This window comes from Esox lucius, chromosome 1 (genome assembly GCF_011004845.1).
Source record: "Esox lucius isolate fEsoLuc1 chromosome 1, fEsoLuc1.pri, whole genome shotgun sequence".
Taxonomy (NCBI): Eukaryota; Metazoa; Chordata; class Actinopteri; order Esociformes; family Esocidae; genus Esox; species Esox lucius.
Window position 1 is genome coordinate 26,996,844 of NC_047569.1, and position 14,583 is coordinate 27,011,426.

General features: G+C 43.7%; 1 protein-coding gene across 3 annotated transcripts in view; it reads right to left on the minus strand.

The window, feature by feature from the left end:
• The window catches only part of bcas3 (BCAS3 microtubule associated cell migration factor), a 274,108-nt gene that overhangs the window by 159,960 nt on the left and 99,565 nt on the right, over positions 1-14,583 (minus strand). For 2 of the 3 annotated variants that reach the window (XM_010868099.3, XM_010868284.3), the window contains exon 17: positions 7,186-7,230. The exons of the other annotated variant lie outside the window; for it this stretch is intronic. In XM_010868099.3, coding sequence (XP_010866401.1) covers positions 7,186-7,230 — 45 coding nt within the window. The remainder of the gene's footprint in view (positions 1-7,185; positions 7,231-14,583) is intronic. 3 annotated transcript variants of the gene reach the window in all.

Genomic DNA, 14,583 nt, shown 5'->3' on the forward strand with positions numbered 1-14,583 from the left:
CAGGTGTGGGTATTACCAATGTGCTGCTAGTTGCTAACATTCCGTTATTTCCACATGAAGCATGCCATGTACACATAAACCAACCCATGATGACAGCGCAATGAGCTGTAATAGTGTGTCCCACTCACCCACCCACACACACACACACCCACCCACACACACACCCACCCACACACCCACCCACACACCCAACCCCCCACCCACCCACACACCCACACACCCACACACTTTTAGCTAATATTTGAGAATGCCATAGTGGTTATCATTTGTTTTAACATGCCTCAGACGCTGCTAATGATCCAGCTGCTCCCCCTGCTCTCACATTGAGTTAGCCATTTGAGAGAATTTATTAAGAGTTATTGGATTATTCAGACATGTCAGGACCACTTGGATGAAAGAGAACACAGAAAAGGTTCAGTGCAACGATAGGGCTGCATATGGTAGTGATCAGATGTATCTTTGTCCAGCCTTATAAACCTGACTGGAACAGCTGGGCCCAGAGAGAGAGCGCTTAAGACGGACGGACGGGGTGTGGAGGTGGGGGTTGCCTATTCAGACTGAAATGTTCTGCTGCACTATGACTTTAGATTTCAGCTTGGGACTGAGACAGGAGTGGTGTAGAGGCCGTCAAAGTGAAGGGATTAAATAAGAAGCATAAGTCAGCAGCGCGTGGATCCTCATTTAACATTCAGAGCAGCAAAGCCATTTCTAAAGGCAGCTTGACCCATGTGTCTTCTGGCCCAACCCACAGGGTTCAGAGACCAATCAGACTGTTGCATTTTTGCCATCCAGAAATGGCTTAAGAGATCCTTAAATTCAGACTCCCTGTGGAGAAGAAACAAATGCCTGTTGGAAGCCAGACGAGGAGGCTGAGGGGCACAGGCGACAGTCTGACACAGATAACACAGTCTAAGATAACATAGTAACACAGCCTGACACAGATAACAGTCTAAGATAACATATAATAACACAGTCCAAGATAACAAACTGACACAGATAACACAGCCTGACACAGATACCACTGACTGACACATATCAGAGTCTGACATAGATACCATAGTTTGACACAGATACCATAATCTGACACAGATACCATAGTCTGACACAGATACCATAATCTGACACAGATACCATATTCTGACACAGATACCATATTCTGACACAGATACCATATTCTGACACACCTTGACACAATAACACAGTCTGGCAAAGTCTGACACATAAGACAGTCTGAAACAGTTTGAAACAGGTAGACACAGAACTCTGAGCACACAAGATTTACCCAAACGATCTGTAATGAAATAATAAACAATTAACTTCCAAACATCTAATTCTGATCAATGTTCCTAACTGTTTGAACGCCATCTACCCAGAGCCGTTGTGCTGAATCCAGTGTGCCGACATCCTGTTGTACCAATCCAGTAGTTAAACTCTCCCTGGCCTGGCTGCCTCTGCCTGACACTATAATAGGTGTTGAATGACCTGTTGCGGGCCTCAACTCTCCCTCCTCCTCTTCCCTTCAAACTGTCAGCAGCTCATAAATTACTCCCTGGACACGGGGAGATGCTGATGTCTTTGTTTAGCAGACAGAAAGCGTGTGAAGGATTTTTCAGGGTGGAACTTGGGTAGAACGTGGGTAGGGGAAAAGGCAGACAGCGTCAGTATATTTCTCAGGCTCCACAGTAAGCCGTGCTAGCAGAGAAGAGATGGAGCGATAAACGGGAACATGTCAGGATATTACCTTGGCTAACTCTACGGACCTCTCTCTTCTTCTCCTACTCGGATCTGTCTGTCAGCGTGTCCAGGAGATACTGAGCAATGAAAACACTCAGAGCCTCGGCCGGATGGCCAGGGGTCAGCCAACACAGAACACTGCTTCCTGCTCAATCCACCTCTCATCTCTCTCCTTCCCTCCCTAACACAACATCTGCATATCGAACAATGCCATGGTAATACAGGACACTAAACTGATGTGGTTCCAATGCTCCGGATTTCTCTTTAGCAAATTAAGGATACTTTCACTTCATTTTCACTTGTGTGAGCTTGGGAGTCAGGTTCAGGTTCTTCTTTAGTGAAGGGTTTCATCTCTCACGTTCTGCTTTCTCTCACTGTCTCACTCACTCAGTGGAAAACATTTGAAATCCTCAAAGCCTTGCGGTCAACCGGTTTCAATATCCTTAGGAAACACAAATCCAATTCCAGAGTGGCTTGACTTCGGTTTTGGGGTGAAATCTCGGGCTGACGTGTTTGCCACACAGCACTGTGTGCGGTGTGAAGGAAGATATTTTATCGCCCTGCTATTCACTGTTGTCTTTGGATGAAGGGCAAGCTTGAATAATAAATGTAGGAATAACATTGTTTAAAAAGGACATGTTTTCATGAATCGAGGGAAAGGTTCAATGACAAATTAGAGTGTAAAAGGCTCTTATGGCATTGTGGCTGAAGGGAGAGGAAAATGAGTTACCCTGCTGGTCTAGCCTGGGTACAAACCCACAGAGAGGGAGGCACGCACCATAGACACACACACCACTGACTGTGATAAGCTGTCCTTGTGGTGTCTCCATACCGATCAGCTAGACCAACTACTCTCTTTGAAGAGTCCTTGGTTACCACTGTCTGCCAGTGGGAGTGGGATCACAGCTTGGTTCTTCGAGTAGAAATGACCGTAAACGTTTATTCATCTGCGATTTAAATCATCTTTTCACTCTCGGTCTCACTTGAAGTGGCTTGAAAGTGTTGAGGTTTCCACAGAGGCCAGACAGACAGGCCTTTACTCTGGACTCTATATGGTTCATAGGAACCGCTCTGGAAAGACAGAAATACATTTGGCAAAGGAGAGTAACTTACGAAAAATGTAACCCAATATCAATAAATTATAGAAACCTAAATGTACGGTGTGGGATGGTAGAGACGGATGTCAGTAAACAGAAGCCAAATCCCTTTTTTCTTTCTCCTTCTCTCTCCCCACAAGATGTTATTTTGTGCCATTGCCTCTTAACGGGGAAGAGACTTCCATTTTCCCTGCAACTTTAATTCACTGAAAAGGCAACTCGCATGTCATTTCCACTTTTAATTTAACAAATGAAGACTCTTGACTGAGCTAATAGCTTTCCCTCAAGGGCATAATTCAATCTGCAACATCCACCATCAAAGTCCTTTCGGATTACAGAACAGAGGGCAAACATGAGGCGCCATCGAGAGGTCGGGAGAGGGCTGAGAGGGGATGAGGGGAGGGCCAAGCGGAGGGGGGCAGGGGTTGAGAAGGGATGGGGGGAGGGCTGTGGGAGGGGGGAAGGGGCTGAGCAGTGGCCAGCAGCCTTCATTTATTTTCAGGGCAATCGCCATAAACAAATATGAGAGAGAATCACTGCTGTTGGTTGGTCCAGGAACAAAGAGCAGCGCAGTTGGGAGCATATTTTCAATGCACAGTGTAGCGTTGGATGGGGATGTGAGGTCGAGGTAAAGCCCAGATTGACATGGTAATATGTATCAGTGACTGGGGCGGACTGACAAACACAGGGAGACACAGAGACACAGACAGAGAGGCACAGAGACACAGAGAGGCACAGAGACAGTGAGAGGCACAGAGACAGTGAGAGGCACAGAGCGCAGAGATAGAGAGAGGCACAGAGAGACACAGAGAGAGACACAGAGAGGCATGGCCAGACAGACAAACAGAGAGACAGAGGGCTTTGGGCAGCCATGTGGAGGACACATCCCTCAACGTCACAGTTATTATTTTACAGCAGCCTTCCAAAACACAGGCGGCCTTGGGGAAGGAGGCCAGAACTACAGAAAGTCAGCTGTAATGATGAGGCCATTTGGAAGCTGAGCGGAATGAGTGGACTGATTGACTAAATAAAGGCTGTTAGAGCATCCCAGGCTAGGAATCGGAGGCTGTCAAGTACCCTATACAGAGAACCGAGACTCAGACTTTAACCTGCCTGATGTTCCTCCTCATCATATTAGTTGTGAGAAAGGGATGTATTGTAGCATGACTGTAGCCCCCGTCCGCTCGCCACACCCCAGAAGAGGCCTAGATGGAGGCTCCATGTCGTGTTAGCGCTAACACTATATTTAACAGCCAATCTAGTGTGAGTTTCATGTTATTGGATGGTGGTCAGAGAGGTTTCTCGCCGCACTTTTCTATTCTGAGCCGGTAAAAAGGAAGGAGGAAGACATTTGACTTCATGTGTCAGCGGACAAGCCAGAATTGGAACCATCCTGGCTATTTTAAATAATGTAGTATAATTACTAATATAAGGCAGGGATGTAGTCTGGCCTAGGGTGATCCAGCTTGTCCGGTGCACTGCTGCAGCCTGGGCTTAAATCCAGCCACTCCGGCCAAAGGTTTGGGGGTTAGTAGTCGAAAAATTGTTGCTTTTCCTTGTTGCGCTCTAGTGACAGCTTATTGGTAGCTTGGGTGTCTGTGCACTCAATAAAGGTTACAGAGCATAGACTGCATTTTCTTTGGAGCGTAAACATACTGTCAAGACTTAGAGGTTTAGCGAGTAGCATGATAAGAAACAGAACGGCATTGGATGTGCTTCAGAGGACACATACTTCAACATCAACTCTCCAGTTTGCTGGGAGTTCAAGGAGTGAGGAAAGGCCCCTAAACATTAGATATAACAAAATTGGGGTGAAAAACTAAATACAAAAATAAATAACACGGAACCTACCTATCACGGACTTAAACAATATTTACAACTAGATTGAACGTATGCATAACAGATAATGGAAACATATGTACTGTTTTAAACTGTCCCTTTTCTGGCCCACAAATGATTTCAGAAAAACATATTCGAAATGGCAAAAATCCGGCCAAGAAGTTTGCCCACCCCTGATGTAGGGGATCGGAGGTCCCATTTCGAGTGCAGCAATTATGGGAGAGGTCCAGGGAAATATGCCGTTACAGAAACCATACAGTTTTAACTAGGTAGCTTGAGGTGGAGCAGTGGCTGAGCAAAAGGCAGACAGTTTGTGTTACTGCGGTGGGGTATATCATGCTAATGATCACGGCTGTACCTTTGAAAAGCATACTGCTCTCTGAAATCACTAAGGGCCTAGGTTAGCTGGGGCGGAAGAGAGTGAGGGAATGAGCAAAGCGAGGAGAAAGGGGGGAAAAAAAACTTCAATTAAAAAGTCTGAGTGAGTGACTGGCCACAACAAAAGAGGAAACCCAAGACCTGGAGAAGGCACCACACGCTATTCATTTCCTGAAGTGAACGGAGGGAGCCGGCAGTCAGAGAGGGAAGAGAGACGAGTCAAAATGAGTTGTCTGAGGAGGAAAGGTTCAGTGCACTGCCGTTGAGCCAATCAATCATCTGCCCATGAGGAACTCGGTCAGAATGAGACTTCCATTTAAAAGCTTGTAAGCATCTGATTTCACAAGACGCCGTTGAAAGAGAGAGACGGGACTTTCTGCCCTCGCGAGCTGCACTGTCGGGAAACACATCGCTAACATCACCGAAATGTGACGACTCTGTTGCTGTAGATATGGGTCCCAGCGAAAGAGGATGGTTGTAAACCTTAAACATACAGGCCTGCATGTTCCATGAAGAAGGAATGCATTATAGGAGCCCACAAGATTCAATTACATCATCATACCTTTGGTTTTGTCAGTTCACCACTCCCCCCAAAACTATGTAATTTCCGCAATACAAACCACAACACCAATGGCATTTGAAGTTGATGCGGTCTTTTATTGTTGTAATGTGTGTCAGATGTAGGCATACACACAAGACAATCACCTTACGCAACAAGTCACACAGAGTGTAAATGAAAATCGGAGCGAGACGGGTATCAAACATAAGAAAGGGTAAAAGTAAAGAGAAGCACTTTCAGGGTGTTTTCCTCAGAGACGACGACTTAACATACAACATTCACAGAATACATATTACACTAATGAGACAAATGAAACAATGTTATGGATGCAGACATTGTGTGTCCCCTATGGCACCTTATTCTCCATTTAAAAAGTAGTCCACTATACAGGGAATAGGGTGCCAGGACATATCAACAGAGCATGCTGGCTGGTCGGCTGAGTGGGTTCAGGGGGGATGGAAGAGAAGAGGACAGGGGTAGGAGATTGGGTATGTGGGTGGGCAGATACTTAGCTAGGTAGGTGGGTTGGAAGGTATTTAGGTAGGTAGGAATGTAGGTAGATGGGTGTGTGGGCTTTTAAGTAAGTAGGTGGGTTGGTTTATAGGTAGACGGGATGGTGGGTATGTATTTAGGTAGGTAGGTAGATGGGTGGGTATTTAGGTAGGTAGGTAGATGGGTGGGTATTTAGGTAGGTAGGTAGATGGATGGGTATTTAGGTAGGTAGGTTGATGGGTGGGTATTTAGGTAGGTAGGTTGATGGGTGGGTATTTAGGTAGGTAGATGGGTGGGTATTTAGGTAGGTAGGTTGATGGGTGGGTATTTAAGTAGGTAGGTTGATGGGTGGGTATTTAGGTAGGTAGGTTGATGGGTGGGTATTTAGGTAGGTAGGTTGATGGGTGGGTATTTAAGTAGGTAGGTTGATGGGTGGGTATTTAGGTAGGTAGGTTGATGGGTGGGTATTTAGGTAGGTAGGTTGATGGGTGGGTATTTAGGTAGGTAGGTAGATGGATGGGTATTTAGGTAGGTAGGTTGATGGGTGGGTATTTAGGTAGGTAGGTTGATGGGTGGGTATTTAGGTAGGTAGGTAGGTAGGTAGGTAGGTAGGTAGGTAGGTAGGTAGGTAGATGGGTGGGTATTTAGGTAGGTAGGTTGATGGGTGGGTATTTAGGTAGGTAGGTTGATGGGTGGGTATTTAGGTAGGTAGGTAGGTAGATGGGTGGGTATTTAGGTAGGTAGGTTGATGGGTGGGTATTTAGGTAGGTAGGTAGATGGGTGGGTATTTAGGTAGGTAGGTTGATGGGTGGGTATTTAAGTAGGTAGGTTGATGGGTGGGTATTTAGGTAGGTAGGTTGATGGGTGGGTATTTAGGTAGGTAGGTAGATGGGTGGGTATTTAGGTAGGTAGGTTGATGGGTGGGTATTTAGGTAGGTAGGTTGATGGGTGGGTATTTAGGTAGGTAGGTTGATGGGTGGGTATTTAGGTAGGTAGGTAGATGGGTGGGTATTTAGGTAGGTAGGTAGATGGGTGGGTATTTAGGTAGGTAGATGGGTCGGTAGGTAGTGAGAAGGGAAAACTCACCATGGAGTTTTAATGGCAAAACATCCTGCCCCAAAGAGGTAAGGTCTTCATGGGGGGAGGGAGAGATACACAAAGAAGAGATAGATGGAAAAACCATTATTAGCCAATCAGTCAGATTTTGGACAGAGACAATATTCATCGTACATTGTACCTGTCTGTGGAAGCCTACAAGACACATTCAACATGAAGGAAACTGTCATTGTTACTATCTGACTACCTGAATCAATCAACTCAGCACATTCTGTAAACAAGTCTGTGTGTGTGTGTGTGTGCGTGTGTGCGTGTGTATGTGTGTGAGACCATATTTTTGGCAAAGAATGAGTATATTTTCCTTTTTGTCATCCAATAAAAATACATTTAAAAAATCTATGATGAATCATGGCATGTATTTTTCAGGCACTGCAAATGATCTATACAAACAATAAATCACTTGTGTGAGTGAGTGTGTGTGAGTGTGTGTGTGTGTGTGTGTGTGTGTGTGTGTGTATACATTTATTTTGAAATAGAAAGGGATGAACTTTGCCAAACTTGTTTAGGGTTTTACCAAGGGATCAGATGTGCCCTACAGAATAAATGTCATATGAAGTTTCATGCAATTTTGGTATCTCACATGATGTACCATTAATGACAACGACACAATAGAAGGTAATGTCTAAGTTACACTATAGTAGAACGACTGTTTGAGACCATCATGTGTCTGTGTGTGTCTTTGTCTCTGGGTTCGTGTGTGTGTCTTTATCTCTGGGTTATTGTGTGTCTTTCTCTCTGGGTTAATGTGTGTATCTTTGTCTCTGGGTTAGTGTGTGTCTTTGTCTCTGGGTTAGTGTGTGTGTCTTTGTCTCTGGGTTAATGTGTGTGTTGTTCTCTCTGGGTTAATGTGTATGTTGTTCTCTCTGGGTTATTGTGTGTCTCTTTGTCTCTGGGTTAGTGTGTGTCTTTGTCTCTGGGTTAGTGTGTGTGTCTTTGTCTCTCGGTTATTGTGTGTGTCTTTGTCTCTGTGTTACTGTGTGTGTCTTTGTCTCTGGGTTAGTGTGTGTGTGTGTGTGTGTGTGTGTATTTGTCTCTGGGTTAGTGTGTGTGTGTCTTTGTCTTTGGGATGGTGTGTGTGTCTTTGTTTCTGGGTTAGTGTGTGTCTTTGTCTCTGGCTTAGTGTATGTGTGTCTTTGTCTCTGGGTTAGTGTGTGTGTCTTTGTCTCTGGATTAGTGTGTGTGTCTTTGACTCTGGGTTAGTGTGTGTCTTTATCTCTGGGTTAGTGTGTGTGTGGATGTTTCTGGGGTTAGTGTGCATGTCTTTCTTTCTGGGTTAGTGTGTGCCTATGTCTTTTGGTTAGTGTGTGTCTTTGTCTCTGGGTTAGTGTGTGTATCTTTGTCTCTGGGTTAGTGTGTGTGTGTGTGTGTGTCTGTCTCTGGGTTAGTGTGTGTATCTTTGTCTCTCGGTTAGTGTTTGTGTGTGTCTTTGTCTCTGGGTTAGTGTGTGTATCTTTGTCTCTGGGTTAGTGTGTGTGTCTTTGTCTCTGGGTTAGTGTGTGTATCTTTGTCTCTGGGTTAGTGTGTGTATCTTTGTCTCTGGGTTAGTGTGTGTATCTTTGTCTCTGGGTTAGTGTATGTGTTCGGGTTCATTGTCTTTGTAATTATCTGGGTGTGTTTAAAAGCCTCTGAGGGTGTGGGCAAGTGTGCGTCCTGTTCTTTGTGATTCTGACGGTGTGTATGGTATTTTTGAGTGTGTGTACATATCTCTGTGTGTCGCTCAGTGTGTGTGTGTTCCTCGGGTCAGTGTTTACAAGCCATTAGGAGTGGGAGTGTGTTCCTGTGTTTACCCTGTATGTTCAGAGATAGTGACAGAGCTCTGTAAACAGTTTACAGTAAACAGCCTTTTCCCAACAGTAATAATGGCCAGATGAGACTGAACCCTGTCCCTGAACACAGCAGACCACATCAGTACGGCAGGAACAACAAGGCAGGACTTCCAAACGACACCCTATTCCCTTTACAGTGCCAAATGTTTTACCAAAGCTCTACATGCCCTGGTCAAAAGAAGTGCATTATAAAAGGGAAAGGGGGCCATTTGGGAAGCAGAAAAGGCCCATGGCCAATGAAAGCATGGCACGCCACTTCTTTATTTTATCTGCTGAGCCGCGGAGGGATGGAGCATCCGTCTAAATCCCTACAGACTGGCATTGTGTCACTGTGTGTGTAGACTAGAAACGCACTCTTGTATCTGTTTAGGAGGGACATGAAGAAACAAGGGACATGTGGGTATGATGAGGGACAAAAATAATATTACCAAAACTGTTTACAGTGAAGTAAAACGTTGGATGCTGAATAAACATCATCCAACTCAATAGCAGCAAGACAAAGGCAAAGATTATAGGCACCGCAAAGCAAATCACTAACTCCTACAGTATCTGCCCTGCCATTGACAGCCACAACATCCCTCACTCCTCAATCATCACCAATCTGAAAATAATATTTGACCCTACTCTTTCGTTTAAGGCCTACATTAGACATGTCTGTAAAACACCTTAAGAACATTTCCTGCCTGAGACCTCTCACCTTCTCTGATGCAGAAAAGGTCATCCATTAAATAATTCTATATTCTGTGAATATATACAGCTCCGGAAAAAATTTGGAGACCGCTGCACCTTTTTCTTTTCTTTCCAAAAAAGTTGAAAAGGAAAGTTTGAGTGTTGAGTGAGGAACAGAAGACTTCAATTTGTAGTGGTCTCTAAATTTTAACCCTTCTCTTCCTCACTCAAAACCTTCCTTTTCAACTTTTTTGGAAAGGAAAGAAAAAGGTGCAGTGGTGTCTTACATTTTTCCAGAACTATATACAGAAAGAATTAAGCGATCACTGCAAAATTATCAGTTTCTCTGGTTTTACTATTCATTGGTATGTGTTTGAGTAAAATGAAAATGTTTCTACAAACTACTGATTTTATATTTATTTGTAGAGTATTTATTTGTAGAAAACAACAACTGGTCAAAATAACCAAAAAAATATGCATTGTTTTCAAATGGTGTAATAACGCAGATTTTTTATCACAGCTTTCATGCGTCTTGGCATGCTCTCAACCAGTCTTTCACATTGCTGTTGGGTGACTTTATGCCACTCCTGGCACAAAAATTCAAGTAGCTTGGCTTTGTTTGATGGCTTGTGACCATCCATCTTCCTCTTGATCAAATTCCAGAGGTTTTCAATGGGGTTCAGGTCTGGAGATTGGGCTGGCCATGACAGGGTCTTGATCTGGTGGTCCTCCATCCACACCTTGATTAGCCTGGCTGTGTGGCATGGAGCATAGTCCTGCTGAACTGTGGCGTGTATGCCTCTCCAGGTCTCTGTCTAACCATTAGACTACCAGGTGTTGGGCAAAGCTGAAAATGTGACTGGTCAGAGAACATGACCTTACTCCAATCCTTTTCATCTTTTGCAAACTTCAGCCTTGCTCTTCTTTGCTTCTCATTGATGAAGGGCTTTTTTCTCAGCTTTGCATGACTTCAGCCCTGCCCCTAGGAACCTGTTTCGAACCATCCTCGCTGTGCACCCCAGCTGCTGATTGTCATTCTTTTTGTAGGGCACTTTATGTCATCCTACTGTTGTTGAGTGACATTCGAATGAGTTGACTGTCATCTCGGTCAGTGGACAGTTGTTTTCACCATCTACCAGTCTGTAGCTTTGTTGTCCCCAATGTCTGTTGCTTGACCTTGTTCTTATGAACCGCCGTCTTGGAAATTTTCAGGATGGACACAGCCTGACGCTCACTGAATCCCTCTGCCAGTAAAGCCAGAATTGAAAACTTATTTTCCTCACTCAGAGCTTTTCTTTTCAACTCTATTATCATGCTGAATAGTTATTTTTTAACAAAAATACAGGTGCATACAATTTGAATATCATCAAAAAGTTGATTTATTTCAGTAATTCCATTCAAAAAGTGAAACTTGTATATAATATTCATTCATTACACACATAATGATATATTTCAAATGTTTATTTATTTTAATTGTGATGATTATAAATGACAACTAATGAAAATCCCAAATTCAGTATGTCCGAAAATTAGAATATTACTTAAGACCAATACAAAAAAAATATTTTTAGAAATGTTGGCCAACTGAAAAGTATGAACATGAAAAGTATGAGCATGTACAGCACTCAATACTTAGTTGGGGCTCCTTTTGCCTGAATTACTGCAGCAACGCGGTGTGGCATGGAGTCGATCAGTCTGTGGCACTGCTCAGGTGTTATGAGAGCCCAGGTTGCTCTGATAGTGGCCTTCAGCTCTTCTGCATTGTTGGGTCTGGCATATCGCATCTTCCTCTTCAGAATACCCCATAGATCTTCTATAGGGTTAAGGCGAGGCGGGTTTGCTGGCAAATTTAGAACAGGGATACCATGGTCCTTAAACCAGGTACTGGTTTGGCACTGTGTGCAGGTGCCAAGTCCTGTAGGAAAATTAAATCTGCATGAAATCTGCAACTTCCTGGTAGACGGCTGCATTGACCTTGGACCTCAGAAAACACAGTGGACCAACACCAGCAGATGACATGGCAACCCAAACCATCACTGACTTTGGAAACTTTAAACTGGACTTCAAGCAATGTGGATTCTATGCCTCTCCTCTCTTCCTCCAGACTCTAGACTCTGGGACATTGATTTCCAAAGGAAATTCAAAATTTACTTTAATCAGAGAACATAACTCAGCAGCAGTCCAGTCCTTTTTGTCTTTAGCCCAGGCGAGACGCTTCTGACGCTGTGTCTTGTTCAAGAGTGGCTTGACACAAGGAATGCGACAGCTGAAACCCATGTCTTGCATAAGTCTGTGCGCGGTGGTTCTTGAAGCACTGACTCCAGCTGCAGTCCACTCTTTGTGAATCTCCCTCACATTTCTGAACAGGTTTTATTTCACAATCCTCTCCAAGGTGCGGTTATCCCTATTGCTTGTACACTTTTTTCTACCACACATTTTCCTTCCCTTCGCCTCTCTATTAATGTGCTTGGACACAGAGCTCTGTGAAAAGCCAGCCTCTTTAGCTATGACCTTTTGTGTCTTGCCCTCCTTGTGCAAGGTGTCAATGGTCGTCTTTTGGACAGCTGTCAAGTCAGCAGTCTTCCCCATGATTGTGTTGCCTACCGAACTAGGCTGAGAGACCATTTAAAGGCCTTTGCAGGTTTTATGGGTTAATTAGCTGATTAGAGTGTGGCACCAGGTGTCTTCAATATTGAACCTTTTCAAAATATTCTAATTTTCTGAGATACTGAATTTGGGGCTTTCATTAGTTGTCAGTAATAATCATCAAAATTAAAAGAAATAAACACTTGAAATACATCAGTCTGTGTGGAATGAATATATACATTATACACTCACGAAAAGATTATTAGGAACACCATACTAATACTGTGTTTGACCCCCTTTCACCTTCAGAACTGCCTTAATTCTATGTGGCATTGATTCAACAAGGTGCTGAAAGCATTCTTTAGAAATGTTGGCCCATATTGATAGGATAGCATCTTGCAGTTGATGGAGATTTGTGGGATGCACAATCCAGGGAACGAAGCTCCCGTTCCACCACATCCCAAAGATGCTCTATTGGGTTGAGATCTGGTGACTGTGGGGGCCATTTCAGTACAGTGAACTCATTGTCATGTTCAAGAAACCAATTTGAAATTATTCGAGCTTTGTGACATGGTGCATTATCCTGCTGGAAGTAGCCATCAGAGGATGGGTACAGGGTGGTCATAAACGGATGGACATGGTCAGAAACAATGCTCAGGTAGGCCGTGGCATTTAAACGAAAAAAGGGGCCTAAAGTGTGCCAAGAAAACATCCCCCACACCATTACACCACCACCACCAGCCTGCACAGTGGTAACAAGGCATGATGGATCCATGTTCTCATTCTGTTTACGCCAAATTCTGACTCTACCATCTGAATGTCTCAACAGAAATCGAGACTCATCAGACCAGGCAACATTCTTCCAGTCTTCAACTGTCCAATTTTGGTGAGCTTGTGCAAATTGTAGCCTCTTTTTCCTTTTTGTAGTGGAGATGAGTGGTACCCAGTGGGGTCTTCTGCTGTTGTAGCCCATCCGCCTCAAGATTGTGTGTGTTGTGGCTTCACAAATGCTTTGCTGCATAGCTTGGTTGTAACGAGTGGTTATTTCAGTCAAAGTTGCTCTTCTATCAGCTTGAATCAGTCGGCCCATTCTCCTCTGACCTCTACCATCAACAAAGCATTTTCGCCCACAGGACTGCCGCATACTGGATGTTTTTCCCTTTTCACACCATTCTTTGTAAACCCTAGAAATGGTTGTGCGTGGAAATCCCAGTAACTGAGCAGATTGTGAAATACTCAGACCGCCCCTTCTGGCACCAACAACCATGCCACGCTCAAAATTGCTTAAATCACCTTTCTTTCCCATTCTGACATTCAGTTTGGAGTTCAGGAGATTGTCTTGACCAGGACCACACCCATAAATGCATTGAAGCAACTGCCATGTGATTGGTTGATTAGATAATTGCATTAATGAGAAATTGAACAGGTGTTCCTAATAATCGTTTAGGTGAGTGTACAAGTTTCACTTTTTGAATGGAATTACTGAAATACATCAACTTTTTGATGATATTCAAATTTTATGACCAGCACCTGTACCTTTGAGGTACGACTTGCACTGTTTTTGCCATCCAGCTTTTTGCCTTCCTTTTGCAAGAGGATAGTGATGACCACAGCAGTGGTTTTTATACTTTTCCACGTTAAATTAGATTTGGTTCAGGTAATCACCTAATCAGTACCTCATTAAGTAAAATGAGGTGTGCCTGTGTTGGAATTTAACAGACAGTGGAATGGAATGGCTGCCATACATGTAGAGATGCTGATTTAAGAAAAATTAGGAGTGGTGTCCATATTTATTTTATTTATTGAATATTATTTTCTTATTTTTTCATGCACTTTGAGATAATTCCTCTATAATGAAAAGCACTTTACAAATGCAATAAATTATTATTATCCTGATGATTCTAAAGAGAGGACATCTTGGTTTGTATGATGAGCTTGATTTGAGCAGTGTAATGGAGTAGTTTGTTTATACATGATGATCCAAAGCAAATGAGGAAGGGGGTCTGACAGTACTCCAGTAATACGCCTAACAGCAGGACAGCGTAACATTCTGAACAGGACCAGTGGTCAAGCATCCACAGACTGCTCCTGTTATGTTTGTTTCAACACATTAGTAAATAGCTAGACAAATAACATGTTCCAGGGGTTCAGACAGCCCTCTAATACTTCGTGGCTTGCCATGCATAGGTAGGGGGTTAGCAAGTAGCTAACATACAAGCATTGGCAGGGGGTCATCCAGTTGAAAACAAAAACAAGCTAACCAGCATGGTCATTTTAACAAGACCAT